Raw genomic sequence first — 23,327 nt, 5'->3', positions numbered from 1 at the left:
TTTAATCATAAGTTGTACAATATTGAATAAATTTTTCCAACGGATTTTCCATCATTGGGTCAATGGCTGATTTGGTGTTTCGATATTTTGAGGAGAATCAACTCGAAGACCTTTGTAGTACTGTATAAGCGGAGTAAGACGTTTTGATAAGCTGCGGATAGTTTTTTCGTTAGAACAATCCTCATGCAGATATGCATTCACATATTAAAAAATTCAATAGAGAAGACTAGAGCATTTGGCGATAAATTTAGATAGATTTTGATGAAATTTTTCGGCAGAACTTATGGAATAAGTTTGGTGCATTTCCTCAATTCTCATTTAAAAAATGTAAGTAAAAAACTTGGAAATGTTGAGTCGAGGAATTTTTATAGAAATAATCCCCGTAGAATGAGCTGCATAAAAAGGTGAAAAAAATATACATTTTTTTCTATAGAAGATTCTCTAAAGAACATTTTTAGTTTAAAAAAAAATCAAGAAATGCTGCAGAATTTTTCTGTAGAATTAACGAAAGATAAATAGTTTTTCGATAGAATTTCCTAGTGCATGCGCTAGATTTCTTCATTAAACTTTTTTTCGTACATGTTCGTAATGAATGTGTACATACAATGCAGAAAGAATCCAGAGAGAGAACGATGATGAATCCACTGACAAATCTAACGGGTCTCAAAGTTCGAAGCATCATGAGTACGAGGTATTTCTTCATACGATTTTCCAGAAGGTACCATTTAGTACCACAGATTCCATTTATCATACTCTGACACTGAAATCACGTCATCAATAATTTCTCCTAGAAGATTGATGTGTATGTAAAAAACTATTGTTATAATTTATTGGAAATGATGATTATTTTTTCCAATAATTGAGTTGTTAGGTTTTTGTCGCGTATAAAGAAATTGAATAGGAAAATGCAACGCTTTCAACAAGAAATGTAATTGAATTTCAATTACAATTCTATTCGAAATTCTATTAATTTGTGAACGATGTCTGTTGAAAACTTTTTTGACAGATATTTGACAGAAAAAAGTCAATAGATGTCCATTCTTCTATATAAAAAATTTTCTATGAAAATTATTGGACAACAATATTCCTCTTTCTCATCATAATATCCAAGAACAACAATATTGAACCATTGTGCCCAAGAATTCTTGAAGGAAAAAATGTAGATTGACTTTTTCTATCGAATATCTCTTAAAAAATCTCTCAGGAAATGTACATAATATTAAATAGAAATCGGCCACAAATTATTATAATTCCTGATAGAATTTTTTTAGCGAATGCACTAGGTTTCCTATCAAATTTTTCATACTTGAAATTTCCCGATTCTAATGGTTTTTCACATTAATTTCACATACGTAATAAAGAATAGCACGAGCTATTCTCATTATCATTATTTACTGAAAACTATTAAATTATAGTACTTGGATCGTGGCTTCATTCCCAGCAGCGCAGAACATGAAGATTTGCAAGAGCATGCATGAGAGGTACATGAAGAGTGCTAAAAACTTTGGAGAAAATAATGGCATCTGCGAAATAAGTAGCACACTGACGCATATAATGATGAAACTCGCAGCATATTGCACGAAAATGATGCCCGTAAAAATGGAATTAATTTTTTTAGCCATTCTGCAATAAGAAATTTGCAATGTAACACGCAAACACTAATTAAAATTAATTCACTCTAAAAATTGTGAGGACCAATACTCGAATATATCACGATGATATTTGATGCAGTCAACGAGATGGTTTTCATAAAGTTCCAAAACCTCACAAGATTTGGCCTTTGAGCATCCCGTGTCATCAAAGTAATTAACAACCCGATGTAATCTGCACCTCAAAATATTGAACTGCGCGCATATCTGTAGCATAAACCCCGGAATAATCGTGTCAAATCCAATGTCGAGGTTGGCAGCAAGAAGAACACTCAGTAATTGCTGATAATAAGTGAACCAGTACACCCTAGGTTCCGAGTAATCGTAGGGTACCCATGCCTTGTACGGCAGTACCCCGAAAGGTATCCCTTGAAAGAACGTGAAGATGGTCATGCACCATACCGTTATTTCTGTAGCCACACCATAAAAGAGGGTAAGAAATCTTCACAAAGAATTGTCACAATCAACTAATTGCTTATCTCTCCTCACGGAAAAGATATATATGCCGAGATATCTGCGACCAAAAAAGTTAAATATCACCACAAAATACACCACAAAAAAATTTGCAGAGGCACCAGACTATAAATATGTAGAGCAGATATGTAATTTTCTTAAAGAATGTGATTTAAACGTGTAGAATTATAAAAAAAAAATTTATTATGCTGGAAGGACGAAAAATTAGAATGCTATGAAATATGCTAACCAATAACTGATATAGGCGAGGGTTTACACCCAATATTGTTGTAATAAGCGGCAGTGTAAATAATTCAATTCAGAGTTGAGCACTTTAAACAGTAAAAAAAAATCACAGAGAAAATTTTTTTTTGTAATTTCTGCTAATCGAAAATTTAACGAGTTAGAAATTCTAAAATCAAATAATTTTTGGACTAATCTTCAATGACATAATCCCAAATCTTATGGATTTTGTACCTGGAAACTCCCCTCTCTGTGATGGCATATATAACTTTCTTTACACCCAGGGAAATGTTTCGTTGGAATAAAGTTTTTCAATCAAACCATTTTCGTTCATTTGATTCGTATTTACATTCATCTCACATCAAATAAGTCCTTTAAATATAAACAAATGATTTTAGATGAAAATAAAGAGTTTTATTTAATTAAAATGCGCCATTTCTCTGGGTGCACAGGTGTTGAGACGAGAATTTTCTCACCTGACCTGTCCATCATATTCGTCCTGAATCGCCTGCTCCTCCGAATTCATCGGCTTATGTGGACAACTCTCAAGAGTAACGAGAACATCTCTAATCTCCGATCGCTTCATCAGAGTTATGAGAATTTTGGCACATACAGCTGCTGTCGATAGCAGCATGAAACACGTATCAGAAAAATCCTCGATATCATCGGTTGTAATTAGTAGATTAATCAGTTCTGATAATGTGAACCAGTACATAACGGCCATAACGTAAATCGTGTATAGCGAATAAGTCCGATACTGCCAGCTCTTTGACTCCAAGTGAAGCGGCGGCCACATACCGCAGTACTGGAGGGATAGAAAGCTTTCCCGTAGTAGAACCATGTCAACCCCTCGACTCCAGCAACAGGAATGAGATAACAATGGCTAGCGCAGTTTTCACCGACGTCATTTAATATTCTAGACACAGGGCAGTTTTTCAACCACATGGCAATATCCCAGGTAGTTTGTCAAACCCCTTTTGTATTGCTGTTGAAATAATCTTTTTTCCAGTCGCAAGTCGAAAAGGTAGCGACATAACTGGTGGCACTTCATCATTTATGGATTGTTACTGTTCCATGAAAGGGGAAATTGTCTCTGGATACATCAAGGGGGGAGAATATTTCGCTTAGAACGGGGGAATTTTAAATGGGGTATCGATGGCTGTTTCTAGACAAGAGGGAGAAGTATAGATCTGTCGGGAATTCGTTCAGAAGTTTTCAATTTTGTTTTCAGAATGTTACTTCCTTTCGTTTTCATTCTTGCGTAGTTCATTAGGTGGAGTTTTAACATCATTAGATGACGTCTAAACATCTTCTTGAATAATTCGAATGGAAAAGAATACCTAACAGCCAATATGTTTGCTTTAATTAGTAGGGGAGGGTAGGGCAAAACGGACTCTTATGGCAAAACGCGCCACTGACAGAGAATTTATAACTTTAGTTTTTGCTTCCGAAAGGAGCAAATTTGTAGTCATTTGTGGTTTAAAGTGATTAGGAAATTCGATCAAATTGCGGTTCAACGACACTTGTTGTCTATAAAACCCCTGTGATGATTACGATCCAAGAAACTTACTTTTAACTCAATACATTTAGTGTTCCTGCTTTGAAGGAAAGAAGAAAAACAAAAAATTACCAATTTTCTGTCAGTGGTCGGTTTTCCTTCCCGGTCCGTTTTGCCCTACCCACCCCTACCATCTTTTATTTGCGATAATTTCCTTCATCTTGGTTGGTCGTCTCTGTTTAAACAAACTCTGTTCAAACAATTGAATTGTTAATAACTTTTACGCAAACGGTCGCAGGCGATCTTTTTCTTTTTTCAATTTTATCTTCATCTCGGTTTCGATGAACCTCGATAAACCAGAACGTTGATCAAATTTGGTATTTTATTGATGAGCACTTACAAATATGAAGTATTTCAACAATGTACGTTGATGAAAAATTGCAGGAGACTCAGAGAATTATTCTCGAAAATAGAAGAATTTTAAATTTTTTATTAAATTATATTAATATTAATAATAATTATAGAGAATCAGGAAGAGGGTCAATCAGAAATTCATCCAGGAGTCCTCGACATCTTTTTTTAAATTTTGCATCATCTTGTCGGCTCCCAACAGAGTTTATTATGATAGATGTCATTTCGGCAAGAAGAATCAGTTAACCGGTCAAGTTTAGGTTTATCGTCAATTAATACTTACGAGTATAAAATAGTTCGATAATAAATATTAACCAGAAAATTGTTGAAGCATGGTATACGCCGAGTAGGAGGATTTGAGAAGCTGTAAATAGTTCATCAATAGAGTAATTCCTAAAATTATTTGTTTTCTAATTAATCATGCGCACAATGCAAAAAGATTGCAGGGATAGAATGATGATGTGATGGCTCACAAAGATGACTGGCCTCAAGGTACGGACCATCATGAGACCCAGACATTTCTTCATGGAAGGGCTCAGGAGATACCATTTCGTATTGTAGATGGTCGTTGTCAGACTTTCGCACTAGAATGGAATCATGAGTAGTTTCATTTCTCTGAATATGTCATGGTTATTATCTTACTTCTAGTGTAACTTCATTTCCAGCCGCGCAGAACATGAGAATTTGGAGTAACATACATGCTACGTACATGGCAACCGTCATGAATTTCGGGGAGGACATGGGCATCTGTGATATCAGCAAGACGCTGACACATATGACTATGGCAGATGCGGAGTATTGCACGAAAATAATGCTGTTAAAGATGTAATTGATTTTTTTTGATATTCTGAAAGGGGCAAGGATAAACAATTCGATAATTCGTTCACAATTCAACCTGATTTAATACTGAAAAAACAATACTGAAAATTTGTAGAGGAGGGTAGGGCAAAACGGACCAGGCGGGCAAGGCAGACCACTGACAGAAGATTGATAATTGATAATTATTATTATTGATTGATTGATTGATAATTGTTGTTTTTGTTTCCGAATAGAGCAAATTCGAAGTCATTTGTGGTTTGAGGTGATCAGTAAATCTGATCAAATTGCGGTTCAACGACACTCGTCCATAAAATCCCCGTGTCGGTTGCGATCCAAGAAAGTCACTTTTAATTCAACACATTCAGTGTTCCTGATTTGAAGAAACGAAAAAAAAAAAAATTACCTATTTTCTGTCAGTAGTTCGTTTTGTCTTAGGGGTCCGTTTTGCTCTACCCTCCCCTACACTTTTCAAAGAACATAAAAGGAATGACCCAAATAAGCATGACTCAGGAAATCAAATTCTGGAGCATTGAATTAAAATTTGAAAAGAAAACAATAATTTTTCTTTTAAGAATTCAAGAAAAAAATTCGACTGTTTCTGATTTAGAACTAGTTTCATTCCTCCGGTTTATATTCCGCAGTATCATATTTGACTATACAATTGAGCAGAATTCCCCACTAAACGAGCTCAAATTTTTAACTAAACTGCATGTGTATTCAAACAGATATATAAAATCCTTCCTAATAAAAGCATGAGCAATATCTCGAATGAATGGAGAAAGTAAGGCGGTTTCCATGAGTACAATCGTCTTGCATCGAATTTTCATGAAGCTCGCTTATCAAACAAAAGAGAATTGAATACCATTCTATGAAACATGAATGAACGAACCATAATTGTCCAAATCATTTAGGTCAGTGAAAAATAAAATAATTTTACTTTCTTAATTTTGCGTTTACTAAGGTTTTCTTCGAACAAAGTTGATAAACTGTGACATGATTTTGATCGCTCATATTGCTTTTTGAAATGAGAATGATTATAAACAATTAAAAAATAGAACATCGAATCTGACAGGAAAAGGGATATAAAGAAAGGGCATCAACACCCCGGCCCGGGGGGGGGGGGTGAACGCCATCATATTATAAATCCAAATCGACTTCTGGTGATGAAAATTTCCTACTGGAAATTCAGACTTCAAAATTAAGGGTCAGAAATAGTAGGTTCTAGGCTTAAGGGAATAAATCCCACCAATGGTTTATCAGCATTTAAGTATGAGAATTTATTACATGATTATAATTACTGGGCCATCAGACTGATTACAAAGAGTTTACGACTACGCGTCGGAGTCCAATTCAGGTCTGATCTGTGCAGACTCAACCATCTCTTAAATAATACATTGATTGTTTACATTTCATCACTTGGTCAGCATAATACAGTTACACTGGCAAGTGTAACGCTGACAATGCTGTATGTCCACATATTAAACAATAACGCAATTGACCAAATCTGGGGCATAACAGAAGGATCAAAATAAAGGTCATGGGGGTCATATAGAGGTTGGCGAGCGGAGCGAGCAGGGGGCATAGCCCCCTGCTTGTTAAAAAAATCCAGGACGAAAGATTAAAGAACTATCACTCATACCTGAATATTGCGGTGTGATATTTGACACAATCCACGATATATTTTTCATAGGATCGCAGTATCATTGGATCACTAGCGCTTCTCATCATAATCTGCTTCGCATCAAACTCATCAACGATCATCTTCAATCGGCACTTGAGCATATTGAATTGCGTGCAAATTTGCATGAGTATGCCAAAAATAATGGTGTCAAACCCAATATTGAGATTTGCAGCCATGAAAACACTGATTAGTTGCTGACAAAAGGTGCACCAGTAAATGAGAGATGATGAGTAATCGTAAGGGCTCCATGCTTTGTACGGCAGAAACCCGAAAGGTATATTCTGGAAAAATGGAGCGATGGTTCCGTAACATACCGTAGCTTCCGTGAGTCCACCATAACAAATTGTAAAAAACCTTGATTCAAGTACACAAATTAAAGCGAAGTTCTGACCTGCTTATTTTCAAATGGTGGAAGTGGTTTTGGGCCATATTTCGAACAGCAACAGTCACCATTCTTTATTTATTGACACGAAAACACGTTATGTCGATCAGTTTTACTAGCGTTGATTGTACACAACGGATACTTGATTTATTCCCTTATGGATTTATTAGTTGAATAAAACATGCATCGGAGGAGGAGCGCCGGAAGCGCTCGGAACGTTGCGCAATCTGTTGAGTAAATTCTTGTGATTATTTTGACTGCTGCTGACCGAAATATGACCCAAAACCACTTCCAACACTTGGTTGAAGTACTTCATTAATTCATTGTTCTTTAAAAAACGTTTGCTTACCTGATCCGTTCATCGGTTTTATCCTGTGACAACTGAGTTTCCAAATTCACCGGTTTATGGGGATGATTCTCCAGAGCAGTAAGAACACTTATAATCTCCGATCTCTTCGAAATAGCTATAATCACTTTAGCACATATAGCCAGCATTGATAGCAACATGAATGATGTGTCAGAGAAATCCTCAACATCGTCACTTATAACAAGTAAATAAACAGATCCGGAGATTGTAAACCAATAGATGCTGAAAATTACGTAACAGGTGTAAAGCGAGTAAACTATGGTTTTCCACGTTCTGGGTTGCCAATCAACTGACGGCCATATACCGAAATAGTGAAGCAAAAGAAAACTCTCTTTTAATAGTGCCATCGGTGGTGATTCTTCGATNGGATCAAAATAAAGGTCATGGGGGTCATATAGAGGTTGGCGAGCGGAGCGAGCAGGGGGCATAGCCCCCTGCTTGTTAAAAAAATCCAGGACGAAAGATTAAAGAACTATCACTCATACCTGAATATTGCGGTGTGATATTTGACACAATCCACGATATATTTTTCATAGGATCGCAGTATCATTGGATCACTAGCGCTTCTCATCATAATCTGCTTCGCATCAAACTCATCAACGATCATCTTCAATCGGCACTTGAGCATATTGAATTGCGTGCAAATTTGCATGAGTATGCCAAAAATAATGGTGTCAAACCCAATATTGAGATTTGCAGCCATGAAAACACTGATTAGTTGCTGACAAAAGGTGCACCAGTAAATGAGAGATGATGAGTAATCGTAAGGGCTCCATGCTTTGTACGGCAGAAACCCGAAAGGTATATTCTGGAAAAATGGAGCGATGGTTCCGTAACATACCGTAGCTTCCGTGAGTCCACCATAACAAATTGTAAAAAACCTTGATTCAAGTACACAAATTAAAGCGAAGTTCTGACCTGCTTATTTTCAAATGGTGGAAGTGGTTTTGGGCCATATTTCGAACAGCAACAGTCACCATTCTTTATTTATTGACACGAAAACACGTTATGTCGATCAGTTTTACTAGCGTTGATTGTACACAACGGATACTTGATTTATTCCCTTATGGATTTATTAGTTGAATAAAACATGCATCGGAGGAGGAGCGCCGGAAGCGCTCGGAACGTTGCGCAATCTGTTGAGTAAATTCTTGTGATTATTTTGACTGCTGCTGACCGAAATATGACCCAAAACCACTTCCAACACTTGGTTGAAGTACTTCATTAATTCATTGTTCTTTAAAAAACGTTTGCTTACCTGATCCGTTCATCGGTTTTATCCTGTGACAACTGAGTTTCCAAATTCACCGGTTTATGGGGATGATTCTCCAGAGCAGTAAGAACACTTATAATCTCCGATCTCTTCGAAATAGCTATAATCACTTTAGCACATATAGCCAGCATTGATAGCAACATGAATGATGTGTCAGAGAAATCCTCAACATCGTCACTTATAACAAGTAAATAAACAGATCCGGAGATTGTAAACCAATAGATGCTGAAAATTACGTAACAGGTGTAAAGCGAGTAAACTATGGTTTTCCACGTTCTGGGTTGCCAATCAACTGACGGCCATATACCGAAATAGTGAAGCAAAAGAAAACTCTCTTTTAATAGTGCCATCGGTGGTGATTCTTCGATTGCAAGCAGAAGAATGACATGGCAGGACTCAGTTTATTGTCCCCTCACATCATTTAGTATTTATAGCTATCGCAGAATTTCAACCATATGCCGATGTCCCACGATATTCTTCACATTATCCCTCTTTTTTCTGCTGCTCCGGCCTTTTTTCCAACCTATTGTTCTCTTCAGGAGACAATAACTCCCGCTTTTCATTTCTTGGTATTGAAATTCAATTCGAACGAGAGGGAATATTTGAGTTTTACTCGGGTATTGTTGATAGTTAAGGTTCCATTTGCATACATTGGGAGGTAGAGCACTTCAGTGATATTCGTTTGCAGAAAAACGTTGCTTACATTGCACTAAGCTTGTAACTTCGAAGAGGAGTCTAATAAGAAATGTGTAAGTGGAATAGAAATGTCCCCCAAGATTTTTTCAGTACAAATCCTTTGGCATGAACTTGTTTTCGTGCTGTATTCTTTTTGCTTGTCACAAATCTTGAGCCCAAAAATTCAGAAAAAATCTGAGCTGACTGTATAGAGCTTGATACAGCAGTTAGACTTGAGGTATATCCATAGAAAGGGATAGGTTTTTCTTACGATTGTCGCCATGTTTTTCATAGATAATGTTTATAATATACCCAGCTATTGAATAACATTCTAACTGTACTGTCTAGCTGTACTACACACATTAGAAGATGATAAATAATGAAATGTGGGCTTCTAGCACGCGAAGTTCCCCGCGAACTCGATTTTTCCATTTTATAAGAAAATGGTTCTTGTGATGTTCTCAACAAATGTACCTGGTTGATTGCTAAATTCTGAATAGAGTGATTTTTTTGTAAAACTTTATAGTACATAGTTTCTGCGATATTCAATTCTAAAAAAATGGAAATTTCGTGAAATCATTGCTTTTTTGATTGAAGAACTTATTGTTGCCTTCAACAATATATAAGAAGAGAAAAACGGAGTAACTTATAAGAATGCAATAAATGAAGTCGTTCAGAATTTTTTCCGGAAATTCATAGCGACTAACTTTTAGATGGTATTGTCTTGGGATATACCTTAATGTGCGGTTGCATCATTATTATCGATATGTTGGTGTGTTGTTAATGGATCAGTCATCGCCTAGAGGCGAGTCTAACTACTGTACAAAGGATTTAGCCCCGGTTGTACCAGCTCCGGGTAACGTAATCGTCGGATAAGAAAAAAAGTAAATTTTGGGATAATTGACCCCGAGGATAAATTTTACCCTGGGGTTTATTTGGATAACAGGGCTTGGTGCAACCGGGCCTTAGACGCTTACGATTTTGTTCATTGTATGGATTGACACAAATTGGAACCTCAGAGTTTTCTCAAATTTTCTAGAAAAATCTAGAATTCACCACATGAAATTAAACACGTGTCTTCGTCAAAAATTCATGTCCAAGAATTTTTAGGAATATTAATAGAATTCCTTAGAGAAAACAGCAAGTTTTCCATCAGATTTTTTTTATATGTAACTCGTTAGAAACATTACCGTCGATCATAAAGTAAAATTGGTATCAGAAAAATTCTGCAGATATCATTACTCATATTGAGAAACCTACAATGTAATCCATACAAATCGGTAGAATCAGAATTCGTAAGTTCCAATTAATCTCATCATTTTATTTGGCATCATTTTCATTCCTCACAAAGTTTACAGAGTATGCTTATGAATTTTCAACAATTCATTGAGTAAATTTGGTATATCCTAAAGAAAGTCTTATAAGTAAAAAATATTACAACAGCCGATATCAATCAGCAAATTGTTGTAGCATTGTGTATGCCGTATAGGAAGTTTTGAGGAGCTGTAAATAGATAATGATTAGATTAGTTCTCAACAGTGTTTGCTCTCAGTTATATGAGTAATGAGCGTACAACGCAAAAAGACGGCAACGAGAGGACGATCATGTGATGGCTCACAAAAGTGATTGGCTTCATTGAACGAGCCATCATGAACCCTAAGCATTTCTTCATTCGATCGCTGAGGGAATACCATTTCGTGCTGTAAATTGCTGTCATCAGATTTTGGCACTGAAATAACATCATTAGCAGAGTTATATCGTAAACTCGCAGTGGAAAGGACGTAATTACCCAGAAATAGGCTTTTCAAAACGAAAAGGGCGTATCTTTAAAACAGATGCTATTCCTAAATACGTGACTGACACGGAGTCGAAATAAATGAGACATAATCCTACAGATAATTTGCATACTTATTTCTGTCATATTGAGTAAAATGATATCTTGAAAAACTATATATTATCGAAAGAGCGTAGTTACCCATATATGAAGTGAAAATGGTGTACCAAAAATGTACGATCTTTTACGCTGCAAAAGTGAATGAGCTAAGAAATGGTAGTTACGCTCTTTTCGCTCTATAGTCGAAATATGGCGATGTTACTTGAAAGGTCGCTTCATTTCCAGCTGCACAGTACAAAAAAATTTCAAGCATTATACATGCTATGTAGCCGGCAACTGTTACGAATTTTGGTGAAGATACAGGCATTTGGGATACCAGTACGACACTAACGCAAATAATGATAGACGATGCTGTATACTGGACGAAAATAATGCTGGAGAAGATGGTATTTATTCGTTTGCATAGTCTGAAAAGACACAATGGGAATAACAAATGGTTTTTAACATTTCAGGGCTCCACCACAGCCTTTTTTCACGTGATGAAACGTCACCAGCAGTTTGAGATTAAAAATAGGAAAAATTGTAAAATGGCGTTAACTTTGTATGAACGGGTATATATTTTTTGAAAGAAATAGGTAAGAGACATCGAGACGAATATTTTGAGACAAAAATCGAAATCGGATGAATGCTTTTTGAAATATTTGACAGTATTGTTTTATACAAAATGTTGAGCCACTCCAAAGTTACTTGTTGTATTTTGGAATAGTAGTAAGAGTAATATAGTAAGAACCAAAATCCTACCAAATTTCAACTTTCTGCCTCAATTGTGTTGAGAGTTATCGTGCCCACTCAGATTTTATCACAAAAATGTAAATTACTATAGTAATTATCGCTTAATTTTCAACAAATTTCTAATATATATATAGTGTATATATACACTGTTAGAAATTTGTTGAAAATTAAGCGATAGTTACACTTGAATTTTCAATGTTGTGAATGTGAATTCCATTTAAGATCAAGTCGTTCATGAAATCTCTCATTCGGGTTGAAAATTCAGGATAACTGCGTTTTTCATGCTAGATTTATCACTGATATTTCGATGACATCTAACATTTTCAAATTCATTGCTGAAATTAAACATCACATCGAACTGAATTTTCAGTGGATTGAAAATTCGGGGAAATTGTTGCTTGAATTTTCAAATTATTTAATAATGTTCATTATCATGTGGACCGGAAAATTGCAATCCCATTGAATGCTCCGGAATTCAACTGATTTTTCAATAATAAAATACATGAAAATTTCGTGTGAACGAGTGATGATTAAAAAGTTTAAGATTTTTTATTTGCAATTTCAGGAGTAATTTTCTAACTGTGTACGATCGTAAGGTATCGTGGGGCGAGTAATATAGTAATTCACGTATAGTAATATGTCAATTACTATATGACTCGCCCTTCTAGCGTGCTATATTATGGTCTAATTCGATACATATTATCGTACGTAATATTTTGCGCTAAAAAAAATTATTTGATGCAGTACACTTCGGGATATGGAGAATGGAAAATTTTCGAGAATTGCTGTATTTAAAAAAATAATGAACCGCTCGAACTAAAACTTGGCAGAGAAGTACCTCTGAAAAATAGCAATTATGGGCCTAAATGTCAGACTTATAACTATCACTTTACGGATGTCCACACAGACATTTTCTAAAAACATAATATCTGGATGTTTTACGACATTCCAAGTAGTTTCCAAGTGAAATCAGAATATCACAAAGTCAGCAAAAGCAAAAATATATCCCGTTTTATCAATTTTTCACCGAATTATTAACACTTCAAAAAAATCAAGTGTCCACTTTGTTCCACTCCCCGTCACTTAATTATTGACTATTCGTACCTTAATATGTCAATGTGATATTTAACACAATCAGTCATATATTCCTCATAACTCTGTAATAGCGTCGGATTAATTTTGCTGACTGACAGAATCTGCTTCTCATCAAATTCATTAATCATCATTTCCACTCGATACTTTAGCATGCTGAACTGCGCACACATTTGCATGATAAATTCAAATATGATGGTATCGAAGCCAAAATTAATATTTGCAGCTATGAAAACACTGCTCAATTGTTGACAGTAGGTGGTCCAGTAGAGCGCAGGTTTTGAATAATCGTAAGGTATCCATGCTTTGTACGGCAGAACTCCAAAGGGAATGCTTTGGAAAAATGGAGCGATGGTGCCATAACATACTGTAGCCTCTCCGAGTCCACCGTAACAAAGTGTACAGAACCTAGATGAGATAACGTTAAACAATTGACGTTACAAGGTTTTGCTGTTGAAAAGGTCCATCTGCACTGTTAGAAAAAAAATGAATTATCATGGACAGTTGACTACTAATTTTTAGGACAGTGACACTGAATGTGATTTAGGAAAAAAATCATGAAATTTCAGGTTTCACTGAAAATTCAGTAAAATTCCAGAATTTTAAGCAGCATAAAGGCGAGAATTCCTTAATTGATTTGCATTTACAATCTGATATGGATATACAGTGCTAAATTACATTGAAGTTTCTGTGAAATCTGAAATTTCATGATTTTTTCCCCCTAAATCGCATTCAGTGTCGTTGTCTTGAAAATTCAAGAGTATATTCACTGGAAATTTCTGGTTTTCTATTGATTTTCAGGGAAAAATGGAACTGAAATTGACAGTTCTCTTTGATTTTTCTACGAAATTCTGAATTTTCAATGACGAAATTCCTTGAAATTTCAGTGGTAATTAGATTCGATAAAAATTTCCAAAAAGTGTACCGGAAATTTCAAACCAAAATTTTCAACAGTGTGCTTCACGTATAGAAAATTGACCAGGAAGCATTCGTTAAAAGTTTCATTCAAAATTCTGGGTCCGATTGCCGATTTTTAGCTGTAAATAATATAATTTTGCTGTCCAATTTTTAGCACATTTTAATAGAAACCAAGTGGATTATAGAATTTTTTTAATGCATGAGTATCGTTATTGTTCTTAATAAATTAGCCATCTGCTTCCAAATGGGTTCTCTTTTTTTAAATTTTTGTTTCACTATTCTCTTCCTCTTTTCTGTCATGTCATAGCATTATCATCAATTGAAATGTCAACAAAGTTTTGCGTATTGTTTCGTTCTGTCCAATAATTCTACATTCAGATCCTCTCAAGACTTGAATTCGTTGTCAGTCCGGGTTTAATCAAGGTTTGAACAGTCTGTCGTGGGGCTTTATTCACGATTTATCCAAAATTGAATCCAGGTTGTGTCAGAAATTAGTCGGGACCATGAATCAATATGAAGAAGTATTCAACACAAGAAACTGGCACCCAACTTTAATAGTGATAAAGATTTTGATGATAAAAAGCTCAGCTTAATTTTTCTACACGACTTTTCCACACTGGGAAAAAAAATTACTTTTGCCAAGGAATCATTTTCTTGGGAGAAGAATTTATTTGTTTAGGAGCTTATTTCTCTAGGCCAGTCATTCCCAGGTGGTGCATGTCCATCTCCAAATACTATAATTATGTTGAATAATGAGATTATGCTACATATGACCTTGAATGAACACGCTTCATTATTTTTCAATTTTTTCAAATTCGAGGTTGTCTAACGTATAATAATTTGAAATAATTTTAAAGGTTAATAATTGTCAATGGAGTTCATTTAAGGTCATATGTAATATAATCATTCCATAATTGAACATAATTGTAATATTTAGAGACGGACTTGGACTCCTTGATAATGACTGGCCTGGAGAAATACGCTCCGCAAAAAATGAATTCTTCTCCCAAGAAAATGATTCCTTGGCAAAAGTAATTTTTTTTCTCACTGCAGTAGCGATTTCGCACGGAGAAATGAAGAAAATACGGTAGATAAACTCGAAACTTCTACTTCCACGGATTTATACAGAAAGGATCACAAGGAATGAGTCATCCTCATTAGGAAACTAATAGAATTTCTTAGTGGAGACAATCGTATTACCTTATCTGTTCATTGATTTTGTCCTGTAACAACTGAGTTTCCAGATTCGCCGGTTTATGTGGATAATTTTCCAGATCAGTGAGAAGTCCAATAATTTCCGACTTCTTCAAAAGAGCTATAACAACTTTAACACATAAAGCCAGTAACGATAACAACATGAATGAGCTTTCCGAAAAATCTTCAACATCGTCAGTTATAAGAAGTAAATGAATTGACCCAGAGATTGTAAACCAATAGATGCAGAAAATTATGTAACTGGTATAAAGCGAGTAGACTACAGTTTTCCATGTTCTCTGTCGCCAATGAGCTGACGGCCACACACCGAAATAGTGGAGTAAAAGAAAATTTTCATTTAAAAGTGCCATCGGTGGTGACCCTTCGAGGGTAAGCAGAAGAATGATATGGAAAGACGCAGCGAATTGTCCACTCACATAATTTAGTATTCACAGCTATTACAGAATTTCAACCATATGTCAAATGCACCACGATATTTCCCCCTTTTCCTATTGTTCCGTCGAAAGTCTTCATTTCCTTCTTCGACTCATCATCTATTGTTTGCTTTCAGGACAATACCACTGCTATCGATCCATTTCGTGGTATTGTATTTTACTTGGGGAAATGGAAAATAATTGCGTTTTATTCCACTAGCAATTGTCTCTAGATTGGCATCCCCATACATTGCGAGGGGAGTACGTTCATGACACGTGTAGCATTATGTAATACTTTGAGGTGCAGACATTCAAGACATTCAAGGAGAGAAAATTTTGGGGAACATTTTAATGAAAATAGTGTGACTCCAGAATATTGAAAGCCGTTCACGTTGCTATGTTTTTGAATTTTTCCTCACTCTCACATTTATTCGGAGCGGTTTCTTATCGCTGATTCACCATTTGTGGCAGGAAGAAGCGTACCATGATTACGAGTCTAACTTTTATTCAATGGAATCTCAACAGTCGCCAAAACTCCGCTTACAATCCGGTTTAAAAGTCCGGTTCGAGCATATTCATCATGCAGTTGTTGACAATTTTAATTGTATTTTTTCTACACGAGTCAGAAGTTTTTTGTGATCAGTTATTTACGTTCCGCGGAAAATCTAGTTCTTCGAATCTTTGGCCGGGATCATGGCCTAGGCATCAAATGCGTCCGCTAGTGTGCATCAGTGATAATCCTTACGATCCTCTCATTTGGAATACAAATCTCGTCTGGAAGCAGAAAGATACAGTCTATCTCGATAGAGACAATATAACTAGTAATATTTTTCAAATATCTGATTCAATATTCTATTCTGTATGGGAGGAAATCGTGAATTCAGTTATTTTAATCTATTCCAGAGCCCAAGCTGTCGAGTCCTATTCCAGATACTTATGGAATAAATTGCGATTTCAATAGCGAATTAAATCCTTGCTTTTCAAAATGGTCACAATTGGACGGTCAGTGGAAAGTGGTTGAATCTTTGGATGTACCCATGGGTCCAATTTTTGACAGCAGATGGGACGGTATGATTGTAATAAAAAAGACTCATCGAACAGAACATAATTTAGATTTATAGATTTACAGGAACATACGACATTCAATTCTGAAAGGAAAAACTTCAAGTTGATTAAGACACTCAGAGATACGGGCACCGTAGTACTTTCTATACGGGGAGACGGCAACGCGCATTTTCTTCTGTGCACCAGTCCGGTTTATTTCGAAAATTTTTGTTACTGGATTATTCTGGGGGGATGGTACGACAGGCCGGATCCCCATAGTGGAGTGCGAAAATGTACTGCTGGCGTTCGGGACGGAAAATACCCTGGGAAAGACCCGTCTTGTGAAGTCCTTCACCAGCGCATAAATGTAAATTGAAAATGATTCATTTTATCCTTTATCCGCACACGGAAAGAATATAAAATTATTTTTTACTGTGGCAACATAGTAATTCTTGAAGCGGCAGTAGGCGCGTGATGAGAGAATCTCTCACGACTCCCTATCTGTTTCAACAAAATATTTTTTTCGTCCATGCATTCTATACCATTTAATCCATCAAGAATTACTATGTGAAATCGTTAAAAATGAATTTCCAATTGCAAACGTTCGGTTAAGATAAATCAAATTTTAAAGTTGTTCCAAATGGTCCTCGATTACTAAATCCACATAGTAATTTTTAATTTTACTTTCTCTCCCCCCAACATGCTTTCCTTATCACGACAAATTCATTTTGCAGCATAGGCCATTGAGTAAGGAGGAGTGGAAAACCTTCATAATCACCTGGCAAGAAGAAAATAGTACCATCAATATTTATGACCCCGACGGATTAGTTCTGTCATATAGCGATGATCAGCCTCCTATAGCCAAGAATGATTCGCAACAAGAATATTACTTTTTCTTCGATAATCCAAATGACGGAGTTCCAAAAATCTACCGTCTTCACAATTGTAACCTGTTATAAAATAATGTTCGAACATTTCGCTTCAATCTACATAAAAAATTTTTGAATATAACTATTCTTTCTGTAGATACGTATACCATGGTGCAGCAACCTCAAGCTGAATTGAGTGCACAACTGCAGCCAACGGATTCCGATGACATCTGCATAGATATGCTCATAGGATTATGTGCTAACTGTGATATGGAAGTTAGTATAGTGGATGGAAACAATCAGTCACTTATATCACCACTATTCCGTGGTAATTCAGTGTCTCAAAAGGCTGGTCACGATCTGCCACAGTGGCAACATGCGAAGATCAAATTGCAAAATGTCACGACGCATTCATCACCATTTACCATCAGGATAATCACGAAATTGTCAGATAAAAGCAATAGCTTGAATCTTCATTGGGCAATTGCAAACGTCCGAGAATGTTTGCCGGAAGGTAATGGAAAATAAAAATCTTCAGAGTAAATTTCTCATAATGTGTTTTCATCCAGGAACTGTTAAAAAAACATCTGTGACTGCGTTTCAAGACTCGGACGGTCGTTATTATTGGCCCAACGTCACGTGTCAAAAATTATCTTATAATGATGAAGACAGGATGCTCCTAGATCCTGATAGAAAGATTCGGGCTTTTTTCGAGCCAACAAGTACCAATTTGAAGATATCGCAACTTTTCCTCTACACTGGGAAAAAAAATTCCTAATATGTAGACCATATTTACTTGAGAGAAGTAAATCGTTTCAACGGCTTAAATCTCAAAATCACTGCGAAAACTAATGTCTGAATTTCAGACACTTTTCAAACACTTTTGAGACGATTTTGTAGACACTTTTGAGACATTAAAATGTGTCTGAATCAATGGAGGTATTTCAATTTCAGGCACTAAGATGTCTGAAATTAAGATAGAGACATCAGTTTCAGACACAAGCGATGTTTGACATTTTCAGACATCAGTTAGATTTGCAGAGACTTAAAGATTCAGACGTTTTTTGCCATCTGCCATCTTAAATTCAGATGGTTGTCAGACACCTAGTTTTTGCAGCGGGTGAGTCAACTTTTCAGACATGAGAAATATCTTAAAAATTCATGTTTGAATGGACTTTACCATCTGAATCAGGTGAGATATCTTAATAGTGAAATGTTTGAATCGCTCATAAATAACTGAATTTCAGACACAGAAAATATCTGAAAATAAATCCCTGAAATTTTTCAGCCACAAAAAATGTCTATCATCCTTTTCAGACAGGAACGGTGCTTGAAATTTTCAGACATTAGTCAGTTTTTCAGACACTTTTGAAGATTCAGACGTTTTTTACCATCTGACGTCTTAAATCCAGATAGCTGTCAGACACCTGGTTTTTGCCGTGATGTTTGCGCTTCACGGAAGTCGAATAAATTCTCATTTATCATTATCGTTCCCCGTTACATCATGAATGTATGGGGACACATATGGACACATTGGAAGTGAATAAAAAAATCATGAAAACAATAAATACTTGAAGATTAACGATTCTTCTTCGCGACTTGAGTGAGTCCATTTGCGACAAAACCATACTTACAGAGTACAAGAATATTTTAAGACATGAGATCTTTCTCGGGTCACGTAAGTTGAGTTGGGAGAATTAAGCGATTGAAGAAAAATTACTTGTCTCAAGTAAATATGTTTCAGATATTAGAAATTTTTTCTCCGTGTGGAGAATTCATTCATAATTTCTGTTTCATACTAGGCTTCACTGACGATAGTCAACTCTGTCAAGAATCTTATTTTGGACCTTATTGCGCTACACGTTGCAATGAATACTTTGAATCAGATTGTCGTAATATGATATTATGCGATGAACAGGAATGTTATTGTCCTCCGGGCATAACGGGCGACAACTGTGATTCCCGTGAGAATTAAAATTATCTTTAATCAAAGTCAAATGTCCGACAATAATTCTTGCTTGTCACTTTTAGGTTGTGGAGTAGGAAGCTACGGTTACGGTTGTAGAAAAGCCTGTGGAACTTGCTCGGGAAAAGAAGGAACGAAAGATGTTTGTGATGTCTTTACGGGAAAGTGCTCTCAATGCCAAAACTTTCCAGATAAATATCTTATTCCACCTTACTGCAAATACGGTATGTGTGATGTACAATTTGAGGGATGATCATCAAACCACAATCTTTATCTGAAATTACAGGTCAAGCTATAGTGCCTCCACTAAGTCCGTTCATCACCAATGTAACTTCACAGAGTGCACACGTATCGAATGTCATTCAGCGTTATGAAAATGTTGAAATGTCCTTTGGATTTCATTTAAGGGTATAACTTATACTGCCAATTCCCCAGTATTCCAAAGTATTGATGTTCTTTATACATTGAGAGAAGAATTTCCTAATATGTAGACCATTTTTACTTGAGAGAAGTAAATTATTTTCAATGGCTTGAGGATGCCCAAGTAGTTCGGGCCATTTTTTCTAGAAGAAATCATCTTCAGAGTTTATAGAATAGACCAAGAGAACATTCTCGGGCCATGTGAGTTGAAATGCCTGGGAGAATTAAGCGTTTGAAGGAAAATTACTTGTCTCAAGTAAATATGTTTCAGTTATCAGACATTTATTTCTCAGTGTACTACTTTCCGACTCCATTTCAGAAAGACGATAATGACAGCAGTTATCAATATTTTGACGCCGAAGAAATCCCTAATTTTAATTTTAATTCAACGAACAAAGCAATCAAATTGAATGCTTTGTTCAACAATTTGGAAGCTGGCACACAGTATTGGGTGAGGATGTCAATATCCATAAAAAACGGCGGTTACAATTTGGAGGGGGCCTGGGGAAATTTCACAACTTCATGTCGAAGTAGGTTCGCGCACTTCTGAGCTTCTATCAATCCTCTCATTATTAAGAATAAATTTCTTTTGAATTTTGTAGATTTCAACCAGTACATTGTTGTGCCTGATGAATCAAGCTTGAAAGTCACGAAAGTTCCAAATGAGGTGGAGCACGAGTTAATTGCTATTACACCCCAAAAAAAATTACTTTTGATCAGTAGAAACAGTACTTGTACCCAGTACCAAGGAGTTTTTAGGGAAAAGGCATATTTTTGTACTTCCTCGAAGTACCTCAGTACTTTGTTACTTGCCACAAGTATTTTGTTACTTGGTTCAAGTACAAAAATTACTTGTAATGAGTACCTCGCTGGTTCTTTTCAAAAGTACCAAATAAACTCAATATAAGTTGAGTATAAGAACTCAAAAATGTTTTTCTATCTTTTCTAAAAACTGAATTTCGTCAAAAATTCAAAAATCCAAATAATTCTCGTTTTATGAGTAATAAAATTGAAAAGAAATTGAAAATAATTTTTCGAAGCCTTTTAAATGGTGATAACAACATAAAACATAAAAATCGCAATCTATTGATTTTTTCGTACAAAATATCTTCTGCTGAACATTTCTATTTACAAAAATGCGTAAGAAAGCCCATTCTATCCGGTAATAATATTCACTTTTTTCAATGAAGTAATCAACTGGAAATACTGAAATTAAGTCCTAAAAGTATTTGAGAGGAGTTGAAAAATTACTCTTCACCAGTACCTTTGGTACTCGTGAAAAGTACTAAAAGTACTGGCAGTAAGTAGTGATGTTACTTCCTCCCAGTACCATTTCTACTCGATCGGCAGATGTGGTAGTTCACCCAAGGACACAAAATGTACTTGGTATGAGTATTTTTAGAACTTTTTAAAAGTGAACTTCCCCCAAGTACCGGTTTGTACTGGTGAGAAGTAATTTTTTTTTGGGTGTAGCCTTATGTGATCATCGCATTTCTATTCTAATTTATAATTTCACAGGAAACTGCCGGTTCCTGTCCAGATAGTTGGTACAAAATCAAACTTTACTCTGTACCACAGCGCCGACTTGAGAACAGTTCTGGCAGATTTCCCGTAAACTTCACAAATTTGAAGCCTTACAGGGATTATGAAGTTGAAATAACGGGCTTAGATGGGAGTGTGTCCCTGAAGAAACAAGTGAAAACTCTAGAGGCTGGTATGTCATTTGTATACTGACTGTCGCAGCTCTTACCAAAATATCTTTATATCATCCACCAGCACCATCAGAAGTAAGAAAGCTGCGTATAGATGACCTAGGTAGCACAACTGCCACAATAACTTGGTCAGCGCCAGTCTCACCGAATGGACGCTTAAGGGGATACACAATTAGAATAAAAGTAATTAATAGATAACGTTCAATTTTTTAATTGTGAAAAATTGATGACGCATGGATCTTTTCAGCCCGAGTATTACGTAGGCTGTTACGGAAAACAATCATCGGGATTGAATCTGGAAGAAAGATCCATTGAACTTGATGCCTCTGCAAAATCTGCTGTAATCAAGGAACTAAGGCCATACTTTGGGTACAGAATTTCTGTATCAGCTCACAATTCCAAACCTGGGATAGAGAACACAATATCATTCGAAACAAATGAATTAGGTATAAACCGCGAATTTCATAGTTTGTTTCTAATTCTCAATTCATTATTTGGTTTTCTTAGAAACTCCAATCGAAAAATGGGTCGATCTCACATTTGCGCCTGGAAATTCAAGGCTGTCATGGAAGGATCCAGACTGCACAGCTTGGACTGGTGTAGTTAACGGTTCAAGATTATTCTTCACCGGAATCAGCCTCGACGTCAAAGATTTTCGCGACTCTCACACTACGCAATGGCATTCATTCAGGTTGAATAACACTAAACCACAAAACATACATGGACGCGAAACTTACAACGTGAAAGTTCATCTGCTGCATGCTCACAGAGCCGATAAATACAATTCTGCTATTTTTACCGAATTGAATTTCACGACTCCTCCAAGTGGTAAATATCCTGCAGTAAAATAAAAATCACTGGTTAATATATTCGAGAAAATATATCTTCAGCTCCCCCGAAAGTTCGGAATTTCAAGATCGTCGAAGTTGACTCGGAAAATCAGCTAATAACTCTCAGATGGCAGAAACCTTATCCGCCAACTAACGGTCGAATTATTACCTACAAAATTGAAGTTCCTTCTGCAAGAGGCAAATTCAAGAGTTTTGAAGTATCCGCGGATGAACCGTGTTCCTTATGGGACGATTGGTTTTGCAAAACGGTCAATCGAACGTACACATCCTCTGGATACATAAAGGTGACTTGTGAGTCCTATAAATCTGATTATCATATGTGCAAATAATAAGGGATTTTCAGGTAAGTGCCCGTAACGACGGAGTGGAGAAGACTGGTGAAACGAGTGAAATAAGCAATCATATAGTCGAAGAAGGTATTATCTGTTTATCAATGCCGATTCTAGTATTCTAAGTGTGTGTATGAAAAGAATCTGAAATTATTTTTTACCCTGGGAACAGTAATTTTTGACAAAATTAAAATAATGATAGAACCGTTGAAAAAAACCCGAGTCGAATAATTGGACCTGACAAATTCTACTTAGGTCTCTCCGTTCAGAACTGGATAGGTCTTGGGAAGCCTCTTCCCAAGTGCTTCCGAGACCTTTCTACCTCTGGTTATGTCCCACTTCAGCACTTGTTAGGTGTAAGCAGGACTTGCATTCAGACTTTCCAAATCCTTGCCGGTCCCCGTAATTCTATGGGCCTATA

The 23,327-nt window shown here is 36.1% G+C and overlaps 4 protein-coding genes across 4 annotated transcripts in view; 1 reads left to right on the top strand and 3 right to left on the bottom strand.

The window, feature by feature from the left end:
- Positions 1-97: 97 nt before the first annotated feature.
- LOC107048564 (odorant receptor Or1-like) lies at positions 98-3,186 on the bottom strand. Its single transcript, XM_015271789.2, has 5 exons — positions 2,822-3,186; positions 1,702-2,091; positions 1,419-1,623; positions 605-760; positions 98-151 (listed from the first exon to the last, which is right to left on the bottom strand). Exons 1-5 carry the CDS (start codon positions 3,184-3,186, stop codon positions 98-100), a joined length of 1,170 nt encoding a protein of 389 aa, XP_015127275.2.
- Positions 3,187-4,447: 1,261 nt separating this feature from the next.
- On the bottom strand, positions 4,448-9,126 carry LOC107048563 (odorant receptor 46a). The gene is made up of 7 exons (XM_015271788.1): positions 8,762-9,126; positions 7,989-8,384; positions 7,486-7,878; positions 6,713-7,108; positions 4,897-5,101; positions 4,683-4,838; positions 4,448-4,618 (listed from the first exon to the last, which is right to left on the bottom strand). Exons 1-7 carry the CDS (start codon positions 9,124-9,126, stop codon positions 4,565-4,567), a joined length of 1,965 nt encoding a protein of 654 aa, XP_015127274.1. The 3' UTR covers positions 4,448-4,564.
- A 1,774-nt stretch (positions 9,127-10,900) lies between these two features.
- On the bottom strand, positions 10,901-15,652 carry LOC107048562 (odorant receptor 46a). The gene is made up of 5 exons (XM_015271787.1): positions 15,288-15,652; positions 13,182-13,577; positions 11,548-11,752; positions 11,025-11,180; positions 10,901-10,954 (listed from the first exon to the last, which is right to left on the bottom strand). Exons 1-5 carry the CDS (start codon positions 15,650-15,652, stop codon positions 10,901-10,903), a joined length of 1,176 nt encoding a protein of 391 aa, XP_015127273.1.
- A 602-nt stretch (positions 15,653-16,254) lies between these two features.
- Positions 16,255-23,327, top strand: part of LOC107048614 (receptor-type tyrosine-protein phosphatase F) — a 14,312-nt gene continuing 7,239 nt past the window's right edge. The window contains exons 1-18 of the mRNA XM_015271857.1: positions 16,255-16,536; positions 16,619-16,783; positions 16,837-17,126; positions 17,494-17,704; positions 17,786-18,142; positions 18,198-18,350; positions 19,431-19,592; positions 19,660-19,818; positions 19,881-20,002; positions 20,162-20,178; positions 20,354-20,544; positions 20,617-20,681; positions 21,533-21,728; positions 21,791-21,909; positions 21,974-22,172; positions 22,234-22,554; positions 22,617-22,861; positions 22,921-22,993. Coding sequence (XP_015127343.1) covers positions 16,296-16,536; positions 16,619-16,783; positions 16,837-17,126; positions 17,494-17,704; positions 17,786-18,142; positions 18,198-18,350; positions 19,431-19,592; positions 19,660-19,818; positions 19,881-20,002; positions 20,162-20,178; positions 20,354-20,544; positions 20,617-20,681; positions 21,533-21,728; positions 21,791-21,909; positions 21,974-22,172; positions 22,234-22,554; positions 22,617-22,861; positions 22,921-22,993 — 3,286 coding nt within the window. The 5' untranslated portion in view covers positions 16,255-16,295. The remainder of the gene's footprint in view (positions 16,537-16,618; positions 16,784-16,836; positions 17,127-17,493; positions 17,705-17,785; positions 18,143-18,197; positions 18,351-19,430; positions 19,593-19,659; positions 19,819-19,880; positions 20,003-20,161; positions 20,179-20,353; positions 20,545-20,616; positions 20,682-21,532; positions 21,729-21,790; positions 21,910-21,973; positions 22,173-22,233; positions 22,555-22,616; positions 22,862-22,920; positions 22,994-23,327) is intronic.

This window comes from Diachasma alloeum, unplaced genomic scaffold (assembly GCF_001412515.2).
Source record: "Diachasma alloeum isolate Michigan unplaced genomic scaffold, Dall2.0 Dall_scaffold_00195, whole genome shotgun sequence".
NCBI classification, from domain to species: Eukaryota; Metazoa; Arthropoda; class Insecta; order Hymenoptera; family Braconidae; genus Diachasma; species Diachasma alloeum.
Note: the sequence above shows the minus strand (reverse complement) of the source record. Positions and strands in the feature narration are given on the sequence as shown.

What these genes read in the sequence shown, in the direction of transcription:
- LOC107048562 (XM_015271787.1), bottom strand. Translation starts at nt 15,652, where the DNA reads ATGGCACTTTTAAATGAAAATTTTCTTTTACTCCACTATTTCGGTGTG. An exon ending in TATCACATTGACATATTAAG is followed by an intron (nt 11,753 to 13,181) that starts GTACGAATAGTC and finishes GTGTCTTTTCAG; the next exon opens with ACTATGCAAACGAATAAATA. An exon ending in CGTTGCCGTCTTTTTGCGTT is followed by an intron (nt 10,955 to 11,024) that starts GTACGCTCATTA and finishes ATCTATTTACAG; the next exon opens with CTCCTCAAAACTTCCTATAC.
- LOC107048564 (XM_015271789.2), bottom strand. Translation starts at nt 3,186, where the DNA reads ATGGTTCTACTACGGGAAAGCTTTCTATCCCTCCAGTACTGCGGTATG. An exon ending in TATCATCGTGATATATTCGA is followed by an intron (nt 1,624 to 1,701) that starts GTATTGGTCCTC and finishes TTCTTATTGCAG; the next exon opens with AATGGCTAAAAAAATTAATT. An exon ending in CTCTGGATTCTTTCTGCATT is followed by an intron (nt 152 to 604) that starts GTATGTACACAT and finishes AACTATCCGCAG; the next exon opens with CTTATCAAAACGTCTTACTC.